This window comes from Scardinius erythrophthalmus (genome assembly GCF_964197995.2).
Source record: "Scardinius erythrophthalmus genome assembly, chromosome: 18".
In the NCBI taxonomy this organism is placed as follows: domain Eukaryota; kingdom Metazoa; phylum Chordata; class Actinopteri; order Cypriniformes; family Leuciscidae; genus Scardinius; species Scardinius erythrophthalmus.
The window spans coordinates 16,103,080-16,127,861 of record NC_138238.1 but is presented as its reverse complement, the minus strand read 5'-3'; the positions used below and the strand labels follow the sequence as shown (position 1 = coordinate 16,127,861).

The window sequence follows — 24,782 nt, the reverse complement described above, 5'->3', positions numbered from 1 at the left end:
ATCTGGAAGCTGCTGTGACTTATGTGTCCACAGTCCTACAGGTGGATATCATGGTTTTTATTTTTGAATGTTGTTCACATGCTTGTAACTTCTACCTGTTGTCCTCTCGGTATACTTCTCAAGTTAGCTAGCTAGCATTTGCAGCTTTCAGTTGATTTTGCTCACAAAATGTGCTGAAAAACATTTCTCCATAATTCACTGAAATAAACAACATAAAATAACATCTGTTATTTCAATTGTTAGTATTAGGCAATGGTGCAGGCACTTCCTACGAAAGATTCACAGAAACAGACACCCAACAATGCATTAATCATTGACACATTTACAGCAGTGCGTTGTTGTGCTCTAGTGCAACGCGGCTCACTAGCAAGGATACATGGGGTGTCATTAAGAACAGAACAGAAAAGAGATTGAAAACAGGTTTGAACATTTTTCAAGGGTGATATTTTTTTTTTATCTGAAAAGCCCAGAACAGTTGAAATGCCAATCAAAATTGTGGCGGGAAAAAACCCAAACTGTTGTGTTGATGGAGCTTGTGTTCCTGTTCTGACAGAATGAATGAGGAAAAGCCCCATCCTCAGGCTAACTCTCTCTCTCTCTCTCTCTCTCTCCCTCTCTCTCAAGGCTTTTTTAAGTTAGTGGAAAATGATATCAGGTCATAATAAGGCAACTGACCAAAATTAAAGCAGCATATAATTAAACTGAAATAGATACAACTAGGAATATTTGATAAAATTCCAAATATGATTCTGAAAATTAAAGTGATACTTTCCATAAATACTGTAATGTTCCACAAGTCACTGAAATGGAGAATATACTGTATGGCCCACTGTATTGCCCAATGGGAAATTGTAAATTAATCAATTGTGACAGTTACTGTCACATATATTACTGACAGTTAAATTGGAGACGTTTGTAAAATTACACAAATATTCCGTCATTCAAAAGAGGAATTGATTATGACAGGGTGATTCTCTCTCTAATCCTTCTCCACATTTCTCTCTCTCCGAGCCTCTCTTCGGTCATCCGGCCTAAGGCACACATGCTTTCCATACATTTGACACAAAAAGGTATGTGTTATTTTCCAAAAATCTCTTATCTTCCTGTCTTAAAATGTCAAGTATGAGTTGAGGAAGGGCAGAGATTCATACACAATAATACAGAGGATCTTTAAACATGCTGTTGATCTAGACCGACGTTTGGGGTTTAACTAAGCCATGACTTTAATCTCCTGTTGAGAAGTCAAAGTAGTGATAGAGCTCCTGCTGCTCTGACAGGCAGTGATGCTTTATTGGAGTGATCACTAAAGTGATGTAGCCTACATCTAAGGTGTGATGAGACATGAGAGTGTCCTAACTTAATTGTTAAAGCTTTATAATTGAATGAGCCTAAATGTGAAGATCTCTCATTTAAACACACCTCAGTGTATCTCCAAGCAGCTCTCAAACGGAGCAGAAGCTGGCCAGGAATGTGTGGTGAATGTTCCCTGACCTGTCTGAGGCCTGAGGTAGCAGGCCAAAGCTGTGGCCTTGTAATGAACTCAAACACAGCTTTAACAAGGCATCAACCTCAAGAGCTCAAGGGGTCGGATGTCACAAACTCACAAGTTCAAAGAGTTTCTTATTTCTTCTGCCTCTGGACAAAAACAGAACACTCAGCAGTGTGGTCATAGACAGGTGCCTCATCTCCCACTTTTTTGGAGAAGCTGGTGAAGAGCTGAAAAACACTTGGAGATTGACATGAAAATATGTTTTGTCTAGTACGGAGCCCTGCATATGAAGTGAAGAAAAAATATGTATATCGTGACCACGAATTAAGAATTCGTTCCCACGACTTACTAATATGTCAGCAAATTTGACTAATTCATTACCTCGTTTTAAGTCAATTGTGCGCAGGATATAATAATTTGTTCCTTCGTTTTACTAAATTGTGACCACTTTGCAATCATTTGTTTTTGCATTGTTTTAGTCATGGGAACAAATTCTCAATTCATGGCCCTTCATTTTACTTAAACAAGTGAATGAATTAGTAAATCATGGGCACGATTTACTAAAACAAGTGAACGAATTCTTAATTTGTGGCCACAATATATATATATATTTTTTTTTTTTTCCTGCATGTCATGTGGAGGGCTTCATAGGATAGTTTATCTAAAAAATTCTGTTATGAAAATTCATCATTTACTCACCCTTATAATGATTCAAACCTGCATGACTTACTTTCTTCTGTGGAACAGAAAAGGGATTATTTATAATTTTTTTAATGTGCTGGTCGCTCTTTTCCATGCAACAACAAAAAATGAGAACTGAAGTTTCAAAAGGACACAACTGCACAATGAAAAAAATATAAAAGTTGCTCATATAATTCATGTACTATTTAATTCTTTAGAAAACTTAGCACATGAATCATATTCGTAAATTTTATACAAGGAACACACTGTTACTGTCAGTGAGTTCCCAAGAATCAAATCAGTCTGATTCACAAACTATTCATTCAGACCAGTTTTATAAACTGGTTCAACTGATTCAATCCAAAAGAAAGGTTTATTCATTAATCAGTGGCTGGTTGCATAATGATAAAAAAGTTAGTCTTAAAAGTTAGTCATCTAATTTTTATTTTCTTTGAGAGTGCTCATAACTTTTTTAAAGTCACCATGAAATCAAAACTGACACTTTCTTTTTTTATGGAATATTGCAGTATTTATTATAAATAATTTGTCCATGCACATCATTATTATTATTTTTTTTTTTATTCATATGCCCTCATAATTTATATGCCCTCATAATCTTTAATCAAGATAACTTCCTCTCCCTCTTACAAAGACATTTCTTCTCTGATGATGTGTTTGCTGGCATGAAAACAGGACAAGCTGTAACTCACATGAGATCACATCAATAGCAAACCACAACTATCCAATCAGTTCCTGATGGACAAAATCAAGTCCCACCCTGGATTTTTTTCTTGTTCGAGAAGCCGTTTCACTCGCATTTACGTCACAACAGGGAAGAAAAGAATATTGCAACTTTTTCATGCCGACTTTAAGTCAGTTGCATAAAAAAGAAGACAAAAAAAAAAAAAGACTGATTATCCCTTCACTAACTGCTAGTTGGTCAGACTAGTTTTTAAGAGACAGTCTTAGATTGTGGCTTTGTTTTGCACCTGGCCACGGGTATCATTACTTCACTCAAAAAAACAATGCCAAGGGAAGCAAGGGCAAAAGATTTTCAGTAATTAATGACTTAAATTTCAGTTTGTTCCTCACACAAAACTGTTGTACGGCTTCTAAAGACTTCACTGTAAAAGTGATATGATCAATAAGTTATGACAACATATGTTTTTACATTGCTTTAATTCATCAAAATAAGGCCATTTTCAACTTTTTCAACAAGATTCAACAAAAAAAAAAAGTCATTTTAATATAACTTAAGTTGAAATGACAAACATCCAAGTTGATTGTACTTGGCTTTTATTGTGTTTTTTTCGTCATTTTGGAACTTGACAACTCGTGTCCTCATTCATTTTTTTATATTGAACAGAGATTTCCAAAAGACTTAAAGGGATAGTTCAGCCAAAATTAAAAATTCTGTTATTTATTCACACTCAAAACATTCCAAACTTGAATGACTTGTTAATTTTCAAACAACACTAATTCTGTCCCTCCATTGAAAGTCCATTCCACCACAACGGTGACGCTTTAAAACGTTTAAGTAATCATAAAAGAAATACATTTGAATTGAGAGGTTTAATCCAAGTCTTCTGGAGATATGGTAGCTTTTTACAGTATGATGAACAGATTTTATTTTATTCTCATATAAACTCTGGTCAACTCATATGCGTAGAGCACATCAAATATGGTACCAGGAAGCTCAAATGGCTCGATGCGTGAGAACCAGTAAGATACTGTACGTTCTCGCATGTCATACAAGTACATTTGTGCTTCCATTTACCTGATGTGCTCTATGTATGTGCACTGGTCAATGCATTGTAGAAAAAAATCAGTAGAAAAACATAAACAGTACTGGTAATTTTCTGTTGGACATTATCCGTAAGTTTCTGGACATTTCCTTTAACTCTAAAATACAACACAATGCAATGCATAATTCAAAATATGGGAAAAACACTTGTGAAAAATCAGTATACAGTAGAAAATATTCATATTAAAGGATTAGTTCACTACAGAATAAGAATTGCCTGATAATTTACTCACTCCCACGTCATCGAAGATTCATGTCTTTGTTTCTTCAGTCGAAAAGAAATTAAGGTTTTAGAGGAAAACATTCTAGGATTTTTCTCCATATAGTGGACTTCAATGGGGTACAACAAGGATACAACAGTTTGAAGGTCCAAATTGCAGTTTCAATGCAGCTTCAAAGGGCTCTACGCAATCCCAGCCAAGGAATAAGGGTCTTATCTAGCGAAAGGATCTGTCAATTTCTAAAAAAAAAAAAAACATTTATATACTTTTTAACCACAAATACTCGTCTTGCACTAGCTGTGATGCGCCACACAAATCACGTTGAAAGGTCAAGCGTGACATAGGCGTAAGTACCGACCTAGTGTTTACAAAGCGAACATGCAAAGACTAAGTCAAACGCATTTACAAAAAAATACATAAATATAAGGTAAAACGTCTGACGATTTTGAAGTTGGAGGAGAAAATGAGATGGAGTTTTTAACCGGAACACGCGTCACCTTTCAACGTGATTACGTAATGCGTGGCGCATTGCAGCGCTGGTGCAAGACGAGCATTTGTGGTTAAAAAGTGTCTTTATTTTCATTTCTTTTTAGAAAATGGCCAGTAGTTTCGCTAGTTAAGACCCTTATTCCTCGGCTGGGATCGCGTAGAGCCCTTTGAAGCTGCATTGAAACTGCAATTTGGATCTTCAAACCATTGTATCTTTGCTGTACCCCATTGAAGTCCACTATATGGAGAAAAATCCTGGAATGTTTTCCTCAAAGGCTTTAATTTCTTTTCGACTGAAGAAAGAAAGACATTTTTATTCTGAAGTGAACTAATCCTATAACGAAGTACAATGGGTCTTACTTTTTTGTCTTTATATGTGAATAAAAGCCTAAATTAAAATGTAAAAACAATTTTATTTATTATCATGACAACCCCAGTCTTAATTAAATATGACTTTCATAACACTGACTTAATGTTTGGGTGGGAATCCCTTTAATCTTTAGCCAATGACAGCCAATGACAAAAGAACATTTCTCTGTTTTGTGTAAAAGAGGAATTCCCTCACTTCATAATCCTTGTAGCTGTGATTTGCAATGGCTCATTAATGCTTGCGTCATTTTTTTTCATCTTGCGCTGCAGTCACCACCCACCCAGCAGCACGGAAAGTGAGCGAGAACACCTGAAGGCTAGAGGAGGCCCTAAACCTGCTCAGACAAGCACCTGCTAGACTCTAAAGCTTCACTGTGTCTCCTTGCAGTAGCAGATTCCAGCAGACAAATTAGCAACTCATATCAACCCAATGTTTGTATTCCCCACTCGGTTGTGTCGCCGCACCCTTCTTTCCTCAAAACGGTTTTGGTGTGTATTTAAGCATTTGCAATCCCTCCACACTGACGCGTTCCTCTTCTCATCCACTTCAGAGTCAATGGTGCACATCCCAAACAAACAAACCACAGATCACTAAGGACGTGAAGCATGCAATGTAAGCTCGCTCGGGTCTGTATCAAAGCATGCGGTTTAGTAATTAACTAAACCAAACACATCCACATCTAATTAGGAGTCTACCTGACACACTGTAGACGGCCGAGAAAGACTGATCCCCCATTCAGCACAACACGCGCACACACACACACACCAACACACTAATCATCCACATGGGTGAGAGATTAATGGATAGTTACACTGCAAGCAAATGTGTAATTATGCCACTTACTCACTAAGCAAACATAGCAGAAAACAGGCTCTGCTTCCAGTAAGTTCCTACTGTATGTAAGGGGTTGGGGTTTCTGTCAGACACTTACAAAATAATAATCTAAACTGATAGGAATAATACATGGTGGAGTAAATGAATGACATACTATAAAAATGCCATACTGTAACCATAGCTTATTGGATGGAAAACAGTGGAGCTTACAAACACAGTATAAATACAGGCAAAGAAAAACGTACTAGATTCACTGCTCTTCCTTTAAGTGAAAGTTCACCTACAAAACGAAAATTCTGTCATCATTTACTCACACTCATGTCATTCCAATCCAGTATGACTATCTTTCTATCGATGACTATCGATGTTTTTGTCCATTTAATGAAAGTCATTGGGGTCCAAATGTTGTTTTGGACCCTTTTGACTTTCATTGTGTGGACAAAAACATATTTGCGTCCCAGTAAAGAGTTTAAGGTTTAGAATAACATGAGGGTGAGTAAATGATGAAAGCTTTCTTTTTGGGGTAAATTATCCCTTTAAGACAGTGATTCTCAGCTAGGGGTTCTCCCCATTGGGGGGCCTCATTTAATTATGGATAAAAATGATTTAATTACATCAAAAATCAATCAGATTAAACTCCTAAAAACACACGAAATATAGAAGAATTGTATTTAATATATATTAGTTTAAAGAAAAAATGTCAGGTCAGGTCTTTTTTCCCCCTCAATAACTATTGTATTTACTGACTCTATGTTTATACTGAATTTGAATTATTCTTGAATCTTCTTTAATTCATTTAATATATCAACATTCCCAGTTTATGGTGTTGCAAGCAGTGCTGTCATAACTACAGCAGAAATACTGGCGGAAATATCTTAGACTATGTGGGGCCTTTGATTATTGAGTTGGACAATGGACAAAAAAAATGCTTTAAGGGATGTGTTTGACAATTTTACCATAGATTACGGTAGTATTGGATATTATATAACAGAGAGACGTGTAATGTTTACCTGTGCAGCAGTTTAAACACTTCCACTTTCACCTACGGACACAAACATCAGCGTTATGACGTCAACCCCATGACAAAGTTGACAGTGCAGTGACACACCCATGTGATGCATCAAAGGCAGCGAGACGACGCGAGTTATCTTAACATAAGACTCTCGGCACCTCTGATACAAAGACTCACCTCTCACACCTTCTCTGATTCCTGGCAGCCCGTTAACATCTCCCAGCTCTGTGTTCACGGTTTCACACAACATCAAACGAGAGGGAATGTACGACTGGAGCGAGGGAGGAGAGCAAAAGAGAAGCCGAGAAGCCTCTGAGGGGGATTTTTCTCTTCTGACTTCAATGCTGGGGCTTTTGTGTGTGAGGGGTGCAGCAGTACACTCATCTGTCAGAGAGATTGGTGCTGTGATAGGGTTGCACCCCGCGGGGGGCCTGAGGTCATCGTGAGCGGCTGATCTCCAATAGGTGTGATCCTCCACTGGCCTGAAGGGGGAACCAGGTAAACCTTTGGCCCACAAGACAGCGTCTATGCCAGCTCTCAGGCAGCATATCTCATCATAAAAGCATTGAGTACTGTCTTTGCGCACTTAAGGCAGGTGCTTAAATTCACAGGGTCTGAAAAAAATTACAGAAATAATATTTGGCAGTGAAGAGGTCTTTTATTTGGACCCTTTTTGTACAATACACATCATACAAATTCATAACATAGTAATGTTTTCCTGTAAAATCAGGTTGAATTCACCCTATTTTTAAATCCATGTTATTACCTTACAGTGAAAAATGATTCTGTGCATATGTTTCGTTTCTTTCTTTATTTTACCTCACAATTCTTAATCGAAATGTCAAGACAACTTTAATAATTTTGATGACATAAACATAAAATTGTTTCTTACAATCAACTGCAAATTCAGACCTGCTTCCATCCAACCAAAGACCAATGAATAGAACCCTATATTTTTTCTTTGTACGTCACAATATGAAAAAAAAAAAAGATTGCTATACTTCCATTTAATTATGACTTTAATCACGAGGGGCCTCAAACGGCATGCTGTTTTATACATCGGTGGCCGCAGCATTATGATAATGATGTCTGTTCAAATTTTGATTTACTAACAATCAGATTCAACCATTCTTCTGCATAGTAATATAGTTCATTATCCAAACTGTAGACTTATTACAGTTGGCAGCCTTGGCGCATTAAAGAATGGCATTGGCTCATCCGATTCAGAATTTACAGTCTGAACTTTTGCATTATACATTTTTAAATGATCTTTACAGAATGTGACATTAACAGATACGGAGTCATTGGGTTCAGAGGTTCATGCAGATATGTTTTATAGCATTGTCTGTGAGAAAATGAGGATTGAACTGCTAATAGATTCCTCTGCTGTACAACTGAATCTTTTCCAGGCACTGGCAGGATTTACAACACTGAATATTTGACTTATTACAGCTCCAGTCAGAGCGTGTGTGTTCTGCATATGTTATGGAACAGACAGATCACACACACACACTAAATGTAAAAATATGTGATAATCAGCAACAGTGCTAAAGGAGAGTAAGGGTTACACCTATTATTAAAGTATGCGGTTTCGCTCTATTTTGATGGTCCTTTTAACACATTCTGTTGACTAAAATTAATTTTTAACCTACATGTCTACTAACTCTCATTAGAGTGTTAGTAGAGTATAAGTAGACTGGTAGGATTAGAATTAGTTGACATGTCGTTGCATAAGTTACTTATAGTCAGTAGAATGTCTGTTAGAGGATCGTCACACTAAAGTTAGCAGATACAGTCTACTAATGCTCTAATGAGAGTTAGCTGACATGTAGTTGCAAAGTTCCCATCAATATAAAGTTTTACCAAGTATGCTTGTCAAAACTTTAGACAGTGAAATCAAAAATCAATTTTCAATGTGAAAGTACAATCGTATCTGGAATAACTAATAGATTGAGGCTGTTTCTATGAAGTGTTCGTGCAACTGTTCGCTACTCACTGTTTGGAGCAGAAGGAAATCTCTAAGGAATCTGCTGTCAGCTCAGCTACTGCACACAACCACACACATGAATACACTAACAACAGCCAAATATCAAATGACACAGACACACACACACAAAAAGGATTTGGGTTAAAAAACTGGATCGGCAAAGACATAAATATTCTAAGCTTTCACTATTTTCCACAAACAGAAAAAAATCCACCTCTTGCAGTGGATATAACTGATCATCTATGAGATGGTATAATAACTATAATAACTGGCTAGATCACGACTTTCCAACACTAACATTCAATCTACATATAATACTAAACTAACATGCAAACTATACAAACCATAATAACGGTGACAAAAAATACACATTAAGTAAAAGATTAGATTACGCAATCGCTCTGAACAACTTTCCTCCAGCATAAGAATTAGATTTGTGTCCAGATGTGGGTCTAATCTTCACACTTGCGTTTCAGGTCCCTGGCCCTTGGGCAGCAGTACTCATCCATAGGATCGCAACCCATCCTGTGTGGCTCCATACCTGGCTTGGTGCCAAAACAGCTGCGCTTCTGCCGCAATTACATTGAGATCATGCCCAGTGTAGCGGAGGGAGTCAAACTGGGAATCCAGGAATGTCAGCACCAGTTCCGTGGCCGCAGGTGGAACTGCACCACTATCAAGGACAATCTAGCCATATTTGGACCAGTACTTGATAAAGGTATGGGTTAACAGCACACATCAGTCTAGTTAGTATTTAAATTGCCATATTAAAATTTTCTACATTCCACAGCTGCTTTAGGTATATTTGCTTTGAGGTCAACCATATGCTAGAAGTTGCAACAGGCTAGTAGTAAATCAGGGTTTAGTGGCAAGTGAACTATTTAAAAATCATGATGATAATTGAATTGTTTATTTTAATTAAAAAAATATTGTTATTGAAAATATGAAGAATACAAGTAATACTGCAAGACATTATTGGGCTTAATTATTATTTTTTTAAATTATGTAATCATCATAAATCAAGGAGGTCACACTTTAGTTTAGGGTCCAATTCTCACTGTTAACTAACTATTAAGTATGACTTTTGCTTATTATTACTGCTTATTAATAGTTAGTAATAGTTGTTCAGTTCATGTATTAGGTAGGATTAAGGGATGTAGAATATGATCGTGCAGAATAAGGCATTAATATATTTATAAGTACTAATAAACAGCCAATATTCTAGTAATATACATGCTAATAAGCAACTAGTTAATAGTGAGAATTGGACCCTAAACTAAAGTGTTACCATAGAGGATTACTCTACTTTGAAAGAGCTGAACGTTGTAAACTGAACCGGGTTAATTAATTGCTCAACTGTACAATTTCCAACTACACAGACAATAAAACAAAATCATAGAGGAACATGCTAGAAGTCAGAATATGTAACAAACTGTTTTCATAACACGCTTCATATAAGTCAATGTCCTAAAATAGTCTCCAAGAAACATTTAGTAACATAAAAAATAGTTTAAATGACGAAAAAATCAGTGGCTTAGCTAATATTGCTAGCCTACTGGTTAAAAGTTAAAAGGTTTTCACTGGTTATTTTTCCCTTATATGTTTTGAGAAAATCTAATTAATAAATGTTTATGCATTTTTGTTTAGTACCAAATATAAAGTTTAGTCTGTCGTGTAATTAAATAAATGTAATTTCCGTCAACCAAATTTATTTGCCACTTCAGTGAAAATACAACGGACGAACATGAATAATAAAAATAAAATAAACTTTTTATGCGTTCTGGCCGTTCGTTTACACTGTAAATGGTATTTTGGGTGCCTGAAAACGCAAACTTTTGAAAACGGGTCTCCATGAAAACAACAAAAACGCGAATCTCTGAAGACGATGACATCATGCACATGCGTATTACGTGTTCAGTCTAGAGCGTTTCATCACCATCTATGGCCTGGCAGCAGAATACAGTGTTTTTAGTCATTTTCGCGGATCCGTGTGAATGGGGATCGTTTTGAAAATGGTGTCGTCTGTACACGGAAAACTCAAAAGAAGAACTTCTCCGTTTTAAGCATATCGTTATCGTGTAAACGTACCCTTAAAAAACATTTTCATAAAAAGATAAAAAACTAAACCTGCATAAAAATGAACACTTCCTTCAATATTTTCTACCCAAACTTGCTGTTTCAATAGAAAAATGTCAACACAGAAAATAAAACTGCTCCAGTGATTTCACAGCTCTTTAAGATAAAAGTCCATGTAGAATGTGTAATATTTTCAATTTCCATGCACATCTTGCTATAACCATTTAATTGACATTACATATGTGGGGTTTTCCCAGAATATTTCTGATACTCTAGATGTGAATGGTTCTGAAAAATTGAGGTGAAGGGGACAAGAGTAACTTAAATCATTTCCTAAATGAGAACATCGATTCCCAGTCGTGATGGCTAAATGGATTTCTCCCACTCAAAATCACATACATTCTGGACGGTTAAGATGCTAAAGCAGTTATCCGAAGTGCAGGACCTGAGCAGGAACAGGCAGTATGTGAAGGAGAGACAGAGAGAGAGAAAAAGAGAAGGGAGGCCAAATGAGATTACAAGCAATAGAAAAGGGCTAGAGGGTTCACTTCGACCCCTACTGTGCATGAAGGCCAGTATGAGCCATCCCTGTGTGCCTCTTACCGCCCGGCTCCCACGGACGCCCCATTCACACGCCCTTTTGACTGTGTCATGAAAGCAGGCTGAAAGGGAATCTCCCATCCTTCCCCATCATGGAGGAAGAGAGAGGTGGAAGGCAGGGGGAACTCAAGAGGGGGATAAGGAGAGGATGAAGGAGATGGACAGTATGAGGTGAAGATAAGGAAGTAGGGTCTCTGTCTGCATCCGGATTGGCCCGATGGGTCCTAACTGGATTTTTTAAATGCTTTGGAATATTTTGGCATAGTGGCTGGTATGAGATGTATGTGTGTTTTGTGTATGTGTGTCACAGGAGGTGGGGGGGGTCGCTCCTTTTTGGGAATGCCAGCCCCTGCTCTGGGCAGCGCTGAACTGGGCTATGGGGTGCGGGGTGCTGGGCCCTTTTGTGTGGGTAATACGGTGTGACAACACAGAGACAAAGGCGGATTCATGGACCCAGCAGGTAGCGGGAGCTGCGCTCTTCTTGGCCCTTGGCCAGGGCTCCTGGGGCCCAGAGCTCACAGTTCTCTGTTGTGGTGAACCCAGCTGGGCCTGCCAGAACCAACTGGGCCTCCTTCTGGCAGCAAACCCAGAGAGGTGCGCGCCCAAACACAACCTTTATTAAAAAGGACTGTTTGTCTATGTGTGCGGACATGAACTTCCTGCAAGAATAAAACAAGAATACCAGGGGTGAGATGAGTCTGCAAATTCATGAGAAACAGCTAGACATCAACGGACGTCCATAACGTCTTAAAGACCCTGTGAAATTGCTTGATGAACACAGTTTTCTGTCCTGTGTTCATGCATTTCCTGTAGGAACAGGAAGTTTGCGTGGGACAAATTCAAAGGGATTGGCCTCAATAGCCTACGGCTTTAGTTACGTCACAGTCATGAACCATAATATGCTACTTGCTAATCAGGGACATTCTCATTCTAGAGGGAGAGATCTGATTGGACAAAAATCTGTGTAGTGCAGGATGAGTCATCAATATTTTTCTGGAAGAGAAAGAGTATACATTTGAAATGTGTATTTCTGCTAAACACTGATTTTGTTCATTTTCAGGAGCATACTAGCATATGCAGTACAGTAGAGTTGTGTCCGATATCACATACTGAGTAAGAGGAACGAACTTTGAAACTATTAATATATTAATAAATTTTCTATATAGTATGAATGTGTAGTATGAACGAAATCCAGACGAGCTGCATCCGCATGTTGGCTTTGTCATGTGACTTGTGTAAGCTTGTGCCACTTCACTGGCATTCACATCTCCTTTCCCGTGGCCTCATGGGATAGTAAAGTGTCCATTGGATGTGCACTTCAGAATCTCAGAAGTAGTAGGGTATCTGGGTACTTTTCTCAAAATGTTTAATGAATTATTTTTCGGCTACTATATAGTATATGAATAATGAATATTCTATAATATACTTGGGTATACGATATCAAAGCTAGCAAACAATGACAAGAAATCAGAAAACTAAGCTGCCGCACTACTGTCTACATAGGTGACTTCCTTCTAAGACAGCGTCCTAACCATCATAGAACGTAATAAGTGATTAAAATGAAACTCTATATCACTACAACTTGCAGCTTGAATCGCAATCATGCATTTATCTTTTCTCTGAGCTCATGGCAGTGTATTATGGATTTAAAGGAATAGGTCACTCAAAAATGAACATTCTGTCATCATCAACTTTTTTTCTACTGTGAAACAAGGTATCCACACAATTACAGTCAGTGGTGTTCAATCTTGTTTTAAGCCTCACTGACTTCTACAAACAGTTGAAAGCACAAAATACATCCAAGATTGTCCTCAGTATGACTGCTGCACAGACTTACAGAATTAATGTACTAAAATGATAACGCGTTACCATGAAAACTATCATCTAAACATAAAATAGTGAGCAGGCACTCTGTTTTGGTCACAAATTCACATTATCCACATTACAGCATATTCCATGTGTGTGGGCGCTCCTTTAGATAATCTTACACCATTATAGGCCTTACTGATCCCTGACAAACTTGGTCTGAGAACCACTGTTATTAGAGGCACTTAAATGTTTGGGGTGATGAAGTTGTATTGGGTTTGGTTGAGTTGCAGTTTTTCCTGTGGAGACCAAGAGAACTGGTGAGCCACAGCAAGTGTGCTGCGATTGTGAAACGATGGTGTCTGGTTACATAATAAGCTGTTACATTCAAAGGGGGCGTAACTCCATCTCTCAGCACATGCCTTGAGAAACCAAACACGGAGACTTATTGCTGGCTTTCACACACGTGGCCGCGGGGCTCGGACTGGTGGGAGATTGGGGGGGCGGGGGGCTCCTGAAACATTATCCAGAGAGAAACCAGCACACCTTTAAGATGACACAACGTCAGCGCAACCTCGGGCTGCATTAGCCACAAGTGACATGATCAACAATCGTCCTGGTGCTGTCAGAGACGTTTACAGCGCACCACTCAAACACCTCGTCAATATATACCAGAGCTCATCAAAGAAAATGATCCATGCCCTGAAGACACAGCACAGATAGATGAGAGACTTTTGGGAGGGCACCAGTTAAAGAAGCAGGGATCTCCTTCAAACCTTTTACAAGAGCCTCAGGATAGACTATAGCTCAGTTCCAAAAGGCAGTGAGCTGTCTCGCTGTCTAACTACACGACTTCTAGGGCAGCATCCTAACTGTTGTGGAACCTCATAAATGTCTGATTTGGAATGCTCTTGATATGCAGCAACTCCATGTGCCATCAGAATTTTTACTTTATTGTCCTTGAAAGACAATTTGTCCTGTAGAGAGCAGTACCCATTCATGATTATGAGTACTCGAGTTCTCGAACGTGACAGCAACGATAAATCATGAAATCGATAATCGGCTTGACTTAAAAAAAAAACTTTTTCTGATTGGTTATTGCGGCATTTTGGGCGGTACCTCCGGTCTGATTGGTTAGTGTTAGGACAGCATGCAGACCAGAGTCCAGACCGTATAGAACTAAAGTGAAACTATGGCGTTGAAAGCACGCAATGATGCTCGTAATCACTTTGATAATGAACAAGTAATAAAAACTCAGTGAGTGTTTTAGCGCAATTTTCTGACGTCATGGGATCACAACACTAAGAGATTGTAAATCTTTTCCTGGATTTTTTTTTGTGCGTTCCCGAGATTAGACCTTCCTTAACATAATGCCGAAAACCCGAAGTCTCTAGGTGGTCTGGTTGAGGAGTAGATAGAAGTGCAAGATTGGTGCGCACAGACAGAACAGAAATCATGAGTTAACAATCGCAATTTTGTCCGGTGGAAAATTGCGCTAAAAATACAGTAGAGTGCAAGATGTGCAGCGCCAATCAGAACACTATTGTAATAGAAGACTGTAAATTCTTTGTGCTTGAGTTGCCCGTTTCAGTAATAACCTCTCTCAAAATATCATCTCTATGGTCCACAGAGTAAAGAAAGCCAAAGCTTTGGAATAACATCAGGGGAAATAAACAATGACAGAATTTTCATTTTTGGTGAACTATCCCTTTAAAAGGCAACATAATTAAGTTGCCTACCTTTCAGAACAGTCTTTGCAGGAGTAGGCAGCTCACTAGGTATTGGACCAGGACATATAAGTTTTCCAGGTTCTTCTGACAGACATAGGAGCATAAAGAAATGTTTACACAAATGTCATCAAAGAAAATCACTTTCTTCTCTTTCTTCTTTCTTCTCTCAAGCCACAAGAGAATCTGCATTTGTTCATGCCATTGCCTCAGCTGGAGTGGCGTTTGCAGTGACCCGTTCGTGCGCAGAGGGGACCTCCACAATGTGCGGCTGTGACTCCCATCATAAAGGCCCGCCGGGAGAGGGATGGAAGTGGGGTGGTTGCAGTGAAGATGCTGAGTTTGGGGTTCTGGTGTCTCGAGAGTTTGCCGACGCTCGAGAGAACCGACCAGATGCCCGGAGTGCCATGAACAGGCACAACAATGAGGCAGGACGGATGGTAAGAGACACATGATCTTTCTAATTCGTTTAAAAAAATAATGTTGATTTTATATGAATAATTCCATACACTCTCAGAAAATAAAGTACATAATTGTACCTTTAGGGGTACAATGGCTTGCCACTAGGGCTTGTACCCTCAAGGGTACAATATTGTACCTTAACCTTTAAAAGAAACGGTACATATATGTACCTTTTAATGCTTTTTGACCCTCAAAAAGGTACATATATGTACCTTGAGGTCCAATAATAAGCCCTATGGGGTACGTTAGTGTAGATTGTACCTTGGGGGACAGAAATGGACTCCTATGTACCCCTATTTCTGACAGTGTATATACACTATACTGTTAATTTAAATATATATATATATTATTACATTTAATCAGCAACAATGCATTAAACTGATCAAATGTTACATTGAAGACATTTCTGTTACAAAATGCTGGGTTTGTTTTCATAAAAAAAAAACCGGAAAGAAATCTATTAAATGTACAAATTTACCTGTTTTCCACATTGATAATAATAAGAGATGTTTCTTGAGCACTAAATCTGCATATTAGAATCATTTCTGAAGGATCATGTTACACTGAAGACTGGAATAATGATGCTGGAAATTCCGCTCTGCCATATCAAGAATAAATTACATTTGAAATTATATTCAAATTAGTGCTGTCAATCAACTAAAAAATAAATAATCACATTTTTCTGTATTTAAACATGATAAATCATACCTAACATACGATTTTGTAATACAGTTTTAGAGTTTAATAATTTCACAATGAATCTCTAAATTACTGTAGAAGAAACATAAATATGATGAATTATATTGTGGTTAATGGCATCTTTTTACTAAGTACTATATGAATGAATCATTGGTATCAATACTGCTACTGGTGTCATTATTCAATGGATTTTCCCCCTCCATTTTAGCCATTAATTACAGCCATTCATCATTAAAGTATAATTGAAAGCCATAATTTTTAACATTGAATAGGCTTTAAAAAATTGGAAAAAATCTTCACATAAACCCATTATAATAAATGTCACTTTTAGCTGTGCATTTGATATAGCAGGGCTCAACACTAAGGATTTTTCTACTGGCCCAGCCAGGTTGGTTCAGATTTTCTGATGCAGCTCTCTGTGTGCACGTGTTGTTTGCGTCTTGCACTTGACTAAATGAGAGCATTATCATATTCTGTAAAAATGGCTGCTGTGTTAAGTGAAAATAATAAATAGTAAATGCAGCCTTGGTGAATATAGAGACTTCTTTCAATAACATTAAAAACTGACCCCAAACCTTTGAACAGTAGTGCACCTTGTAGTCAGGATTGCAAGCGTCATGGATGTCATGTTGAAAACAGCATTGAGAAATACATCACATGACCAAAAGTATGTTGTCTTCTAATTAATGACTTTGACTAGCCTAGAAATCTAGACGCACCCTAGCGGCAGCAAAATGTATTTTGCAGCCAGGGCAGTCTAGCAACTCTCCATTGACTTTCAAGCTGTAAAAACCTAAATTGGGTCAGGCAAATCACGTCGCGTATAGAGTAGGCGGGGCGGGCTTAACATAATGATGACAGAGTTGCGACGGTTACCTGCCACTTGAAAACAAAGAATGACGGCTGCTGCTGGCGAACATCTTTCGAATCGGCTTTGGCCGCGACTCTGGAGGACTTGGCGTTAAGTTTTTCTTTGAGAAAAGAGCATAGAACGGCACTTAAGTCATTCTTAAAAAAAGGAAGATGTGTTCGTAGTTTTGCCGCCCAGATATGGCAAAAGTTGAATCTATCAACTAGCTCCGCTGTTGGGAAAACGCTCTGGTTGGTTGAAGCGCTGTCCTATTGCGTGCAGAGGGAATTTGAAAGACAGCCGTTTATCCCGCCCCTCGGATTGAGCGTGTCTATGGTGAGTTGCCAGACCCAACATCTTGATGTAGGTCTGGCTTGCCAGGCTAGACTTTGACCCCAATTTATTCCAAGATGACATTCAGGTGTCCACATACTTAGCCATATTATGTATTTCTTTACTTAGGTAACCTTATATCTCCCTCTGCTTAGTACCACTGGATATCATCATTACCCTTTTGAAATTCAATATTGTGTCTGCTGTTAATATGCCGAAGGGTGACATATGTAATGTGAAAAGAGATAAGCTGAGAATACACACCATATTTGTGAAATCACTTTAGGTGAAGTGTGTAATTTGTGCGCCACTCCAAACAGAAATGAAAAATAATGACTGCTTTCAAATACTCCATTTGTCATTGCTTGGACAAACAGGTAGTTCCGCCCCCAAACTCTCATGATTGGCTGAGCAAAATGTTGTTTTTGTGTCAGTCAGGCCATTGAAACTGATTGTGATTCCGGTAGTACGTACCACAGAAATTACACACTTCACCTCTAAGCCATCAGGTTCATGATAACCAAACAAAGAACAAAGCTGTACTTGTGCCACTCCTGGGTGGGTCTTACCCCGCGGTTCACAAAGGTGTTAATGCACCGCTGATCTGTCAAATATCTCCTGATCCCTTTTCTGAGAGACTTTCAACTTTAAAACTGGTATTTTCTTGAGAAATTACCGGGTAATTACCTCTTTTATCCTTTCATGCCTCTCATAACTTGCATCTGTACTGAATCCGTGACAGAGGTGTAAACTCAGTTGGTGGTTTGAAGAAGGCAGGGAGGGAAGAATAACACTGGGATTCAGGGTTTAGCCCGTCACTGCTGCTGTCATGACTCAGAATTGGAGTCTTTCGCGTTAAAGGTGCTTAAGGGGCAGTCGGAGACCACACTGCAACAGGCCGGCGCTTTGATCAGCGAGGGACCACAGGAGCAGGCACTGAGACAGTCAGCCCTGTCAGGACCCTCGCATACTCCATTGTTTCCACGCAGCCTGAGGGACCCGCTCAGGGCCCAAAGAGTTCGGGACATGATGTCAGCGGCCCCAGCTAGACCCCCAGGGACCTGCAAACACCTGCCTTCCGCTGCAGCTGGGGAATTCTGCAGCTAAATATAGCGAGCAAATTAAGGCAAACAAACCAAAACAAAGACGTATAGTGCCGATGGCATACTCCATTAAGCGGGACTTCAGAAGAGAATTAGACGAGAACTGCAAGGACCTGTCTGCACGCTCCGCACCTGAACAACACCTGTGGCCTGAGAGCATCCAGAAGAACTTGCAGTCCAGGTTGTTGGAGACTTATGTGGATTCTGATCTAAAAATCTGCTTTAGAACGGGCAGGGTGATAATACGGGCAATAATCAGACTATCAAATGATGAAGATTGCTGTTCAACTGTAGTCCAGAAGTTAAATACAGATCAGAGTGATGCCATTTAGTTTGTTATGCACTATGACTGCAATTGTGATACTGCTTTTATACAACAATTCTTAAACAAGAAGCAACGTTTCTGTGGTTAGGAACCCTTGCAATGACAGACTTGTTCATTGGTTGCTGCAGTGAGTGAACTTTCCAATAGCATGTTTTAAACATGATTGGTAAATGGCTAAAGAAAGGCATCTGTCAGAAAAGTGAAGAAAAGCAATTGGCAAATGCATTTAAAAATGATTTATTCACTTTTTGTTTTATTGGTAACACTTTACAATAAATTGAATTTGTTAACATCAGTTAATCTATTAATTACATGAACTAACAATAGGCCAACATTTGTTACTGTATTTGCTGATCTTTGTTAACGTTAGATATTAAAATACAGCTGTTCATTGTTTATTCAAGTTACTTTACAAGTAAAGCTAACAAATTATTTTATTAATTGTGATTATTATATGCCGCTTCAGATTTGGTTTCTGTGCCGCTTTTTCTGTGTAAAGATGCCTAAATACATTTGATTTTAATAATGTATTAGTAAATGTTAAAATTAACAAATGCTGTAGAAGTGCAGTTAATTATTAGTTCATATTAACTAATGTAGTTAACTAATATTTAATGAACTAATGTTTTATTTAACTGCAATTTAACGTGAATTAAATTGTTTTTTAAATGTTTAAATAGTTCAAATAGTTTTTGTAACGGGGTTCAGATGTTACGGGAAGAAGGAGGCGGGAACCGGCGGACATTCAAACATATTTAATAAATAAATACACAAATACAAAAATGAAAGTAAAAGCCAGCAGCCCCTCACGGACGACTGCTGGCAACACAAACCAAAAACAAAACATCAACTAAAACACAGGCCTGTCCTCTCTCGCTCTTCACTGTCGTCGCTCCTCCTTTATGCCTCCGCTCCTCCGTGAGAGATGCGAGACCGGTGCGTCTCACAGGTGTAGCTCATCATAATTACGCCACCGGCCTCGCGCTGTCCTCCCACGGCCCTCGGCCTCGTCCTGCTCGCCACATACCCCCATCGCCCCTCGCAGGCCGGGGGGTACCACCGAGGCTGCGCCTACTCCCCCCCCCCTCCCCGGGGGGACCGATCACGGCGGCTGCGGTACCTGGGGGTATGGACAGACGAGGCGAGAGTACAGGAGACGGAAGCATGAGGAGCGACAGAGACGAGAGAGGGGAGAGAGGAAAAAAAACAAACAAAAAAAAACAAACTTGATCCGGTTCCCACAACGCGCTGCCATCCGGCCCGCCACCCGCTGGGCGATCTTCTCCGCGGTGCCTGGCGGTGACGCTGGATAGACCTCGGTGGACGGCACGACACTCCTCCGCCGCCTGGTGGACGGCGACGGCTCCTCCAGGTTCGGGCAGTCGGCAGGAGTCCCCCGTTCCCTGCTCCTCCCCGTCATGGCGGATGGCAGCAGGCTCCGGCCCACGGCGAACGGCGACGACTCCTCCGCTCCCTACCGGACGGCAGCCGCCCCTCCAGCACCCAGGCGGCCAGCAGCGAGCTCGTCCGTCCCCCCGGCAACTCACTCCAGCGCACCGCCTCGAGCGTCCATGGCGACGGAAACTGCCCGCCATGCTCGATGGCACCGCGGATTCCCAACAGCGGCAAGGGCTCTTTGACAGCGCGTTCCTCCTCCTTCCCGGGTTTCGGCACCAATGTAACGGGGTTCAGATGTTACGGGAAGAAGGAGGCGGGAACCGGCGGACATTCAAACATATTTAATAAATAAATACACAAATACAAAAATGAAAGTAAAAGCCAGCAGCCCCTCACGGACGACTGCTGGCAACACAAACCAAAAACAAAACATCAACTAAAACACAGGCCTGTCCTCTCTCGCTCTTCACTGTCGTCGCTCCTCCTTTATGCCTCCGCTCCTCCGTGAGAGATGCGAGACCGGTGCGTCTCACAGGTGTAGCTCATCATAATTACGCCACCGGCCTCGCGCCGTCCTCCCACGGCCCTCGGCCTCGTCCTGCTCGCCACAGTTTTATAAATAATTTAATGGTATTTAACTATAAAATATTTTATTAAAGTTTATTAAATTGTCTATTAATTATTTGTTTATAATAAAGTGATTTTTTATGGAAGCTTGTTTCCGCCACTGAATAATAAATAAATAATAATAATTGCGACTTTTTATCTCACAATTCTGACTTTTTTTTCTCACAATTGCGATATATCAAGTCAGAATTGCGAGATATAAAGTCGTAATTCTGAGAAATAAAGTCGCAATTGCAAGATATAAAGTCGCAATTTGGGGATTTAAAGTCGCAATTGCGGGATATAAAGTCGCAATTCTAAGAAATAAAGTCACAATTGCGAGATATAAAGTCGCAATTGCGGGATATAAAGTCGCAATTCTGAGAAATAAAGTCGCAATTGCGAGATATAAAGTTGCAATTGGGGGATTTAAAGTCGCAATTGCGGGATATAAAGTCGCAATTCTAAGAAATAAAGTCGCAATTCTAAGAAATAAAGTCGCAATTGCGGGATATAAAGTCGCAATTCTAAGAAATAAAGTCGCAATTGCGAGAAATAAAGTCGCAATTGCGAGATATAAAGTCGCAATTGCGGGATATAAAGTCACAATTCTGAGAAATAAAGTCACAATTCTGAGAAATAAAGTCGCAATTGGGAGATATAAAGTCAAAATTGCACGATATAAACTCGCAATTGCGTGTTATAAAGTCAGAATTGTGAGATATAAGCTATTCTGTGGTAAAAAAAAAAAAAGTCAGTCTTTGTTTTCCTTAGAATTGGACTTTATATCTCACAATTGTGAGTTTATATCTCACAATTCTGAGAAAAGATGTCAGAATTGCGAGATAAACTCGCAATTGCGTGTTATAAAGTCAGAATTGCGTGATATAAAGTCGCAATTGCGAGAAAAAAAGTCAGAATTCTGACTTTATAACACGCAATTCTGACTTTATATCTCGCAATTCTGACATTATATCTTGCAATTCTGACTTTATAACACGCAATTGCAACTTTATTTCACGCAATTCTGACTTTATAACACGCAATTGTGAGATAAAAAGTCGCAATTATCTTTTAAAATGTTTTATTCTGTGGCGGAAACAAGCTTCCATAATTTTTTTACATTTTACATTTGTGTTATTAAATTAATAATTTAATACTCCTACATTTTATTTTTAAGTGGCACAACCGCAATCATTTTAAATGGTCCTTGATAGATAACTAAAACTAATACCAAATTTCCAATGTTTTCTCTTTTCCAGACCATCCTGGAAAACATGCACCTTCGCTGTAAGTGCCATGGACTGTCAGGCAGCTGTGAAGTGAAGACCTGCTGGTGGGCGCAGCCTGACTTCCGGCTGTTGGGGGACTACCTGAAAGACAAGTACGACAGTGCCTCCGAGATGGTGGTGGAGAAACACCGGGAGTCCAGAGGCTGGGTGGAAACACTACGCGCCAAATACGCCTTCTTCAAACACCCCACCGAGCGAGACCTGGTGTACTACGAGGGATCTCCCAACTTCTGCGAGCCAAACCCAGAGACGGGCTCGTTTGGTACCCGTGACCGCGTCTGCAACGTGTCGTCGCACGGCATTGAGGGCTGCGACTTGCTGTGCTGCGGCCGTGGCCATAACACACGGACAGAAAAGCGCAAGGAGAAATGCCACTGCATCTTCCACTGGTGCTGCTACGTCAGCTGCCAGGAGTGTGTGAGGGTCTACGACGTGCACACGTGTAAATAAGAGCAGCAGGTGGAGGAAGAAAGGGACTAGTGGACATTAAAGGACGGAAAGCAAGAGAAGGAGAGGGAGAGACTGAGAACACACACATGATAGTGGCACTTCTGTGGTAGAACTCTTTACTAATGTGCCCTTTTTGATCTACACACCCCAAAAGATGCCCAACGTGAGCATCATGGTTACTACTGCCATTCCTCTCACTCTTTTTTTTTTTTTAGTGGCACGCATTACTTCTGCAAAAGAATGAAATGCCTTGTTATCATTCAGTCTTCTTTATCTGTAACACCATCTCTCTGATCATCGCGCCCTACTGCCCAGGGGCTGAAACGGGATATGTTCACCTACAACCAATGACACTAGGCACGCATGAAAGAACAAGAGGATGGGAGGGAGGACGACGAGAAACTACTGAACGCTGGGTCTCGAAATGCGCCCTGCTATACTACTGAATCCAATGCATCGCTCATGTTTTCCCTCGTGGTCTCTAAGGTTTCCTCATCCAAGGACATATTGAACACTACTACCACATTCCCTATAATTATATATGTTCAAAACGTGGAACATATTGCTGTTTGCTACATAAAAACCTCCTGTTAATTTGCTTTATACAGCAGTTTGGAGGGATGCAATCGATAAATTAGCGTAGAATGCTGTGGGCGGTGCAAATGGGAAAAGGCATTGTGGGTCCCTTTAAAATTTCAGTAGGATATTTTGCAGAACATGTACATGCAAAGCCATCGGTAACTCTTCTGGATGAGTGCATGACAGCTGGTGAAATGCATGACAGCAGAATGCGACGACACGCACTGGGCTCACGTGCATCCGACCAGTAAAATTTGCACTTACAAAACTACTAATGAGTATACTAATTCTAGAGATTATGACGATTATTTTTAACATATTCTTTTTGATAAAGCTCCTCGTATATGACTGTGAAGGCACCGTTTCAATACTTCCCTGATGAGAAGTTTGCTTAGAGGAAGGAGAACAAGTGAACAGGAGGAGGACAGTTAAGGAAAGAAATAAGAGGGTGAATAAAGGAGGGAAGTGGCAACCCTATCTCATGAGATTTTACAATTTGGCGATTTCGTATGAATTGGTACAATGTGAATTTGATCAAATTTTGGGGAAAAAGCAAGCATGAAGGTCCATCCCTAAACCTAACCGGGGCGCAAGAGGATCCTACGAAAATGTACGAAGATCGTACAAGTTTATACGAAATAGCCACCAATTGGCCAAAACATAAAATAGCTGTGAATCGCCATCAGAGCGTGTTGGAAGTGGAGGACTGCTGTGTGCGGGTTAAATGGAGGAAAGACTGGCTTCACAAAGCTGAAACAGACTTCAGGAAGTTTCCATACGACATGTTCTGACAGTCCCATACGCTTCCTGTTAATTAAGTTCAACTACGCAATGCTACTTCACATCCACACCAATCCTTGAGGAGCCCTCTCTCACCGGTCACATCTACGCTCCCTTTTCCATTTCTCCTTCCGCTATATCCAAAGTTTTGTACAAAGCCTTTAAAAGTTCATAATTCCCTTTTTATTTTATAATCTGAAAATGTTATGTTTTTATAAATATTATTTATTACACAATGTATATATCTGTATGACTGAACTAAGATTATATATTTGAAGAACAAAACAGTCTCATGATTTTGCTTTTTAATGCAAGATTGACTCTAGCACAATTGATATATTGTGCTAGCCTCCTTTAATATGCAATGCGGATAACGACACAACCAATGATTTTCTCCATAGTGGCATAAAAATAAAATACTGTGCAACACGGTCACGCAGCTAAATAAAGGGTTCAATCTACCAGATCACAATCATCTGACCTCTGCATCTACTCTGTTATTCCAGCGCTGACATCATCCTGTAGGTTTGCAGGCGGACCTCTGGTGTCTCCACTCCAGTAGCTAAACAAAATGACAGAGTAAAGCATGACACAATGCACAATACAAATATTGACTGAAATAAAACATATTTTACCTTCATGATTATTATTCGATAGGCTCCTGGTGTTGTATGCACAGAACAATGTGAGATTCACATTGTGAGGTTATTAACCTGGCCTCTGGTGCTGTTCAGTCTTTTTTTTTTTTTTTTTGGAATTTTTTGAATTTTTTACTTCATCATAATGGTACGAAACTTGGTAAAAGTTTG

General features: G+C 39.7%; 1 protein-coding gene across 1 annotated transcript in view; it reads left to right on the top strand.

Moving 5' to 3' along the window:
- wnt3 (wingless-type MMTV integration site family, member 3) overlaps positions 1-22,839 on the top strand; it is a 32,227-nt gene extending 9,388 nt beyond the window's left edge. Inside the window, exons 2-4 of the mRNA XM_081392002.1 lie at positions 9,364-9,605; positions 15,271-15,536; positions 22,135-22,839. Coding sequence (XP_081248128.1) covers positions 9,364-9,605; positions 15,271-15,536; positions 22,135-22,614 — 988 coding nt within the window. The 3' untranslated portion in view covers positions 22,615-22,839. The remainder of the gene's footprint in view (positions 1-9,363; positions 9,606-15,270; positions 15,537-22,134) is intronic.
- The last annotated feature ends 1,943 nt before the right edge of the window (positions 22,840-24,782 follow it).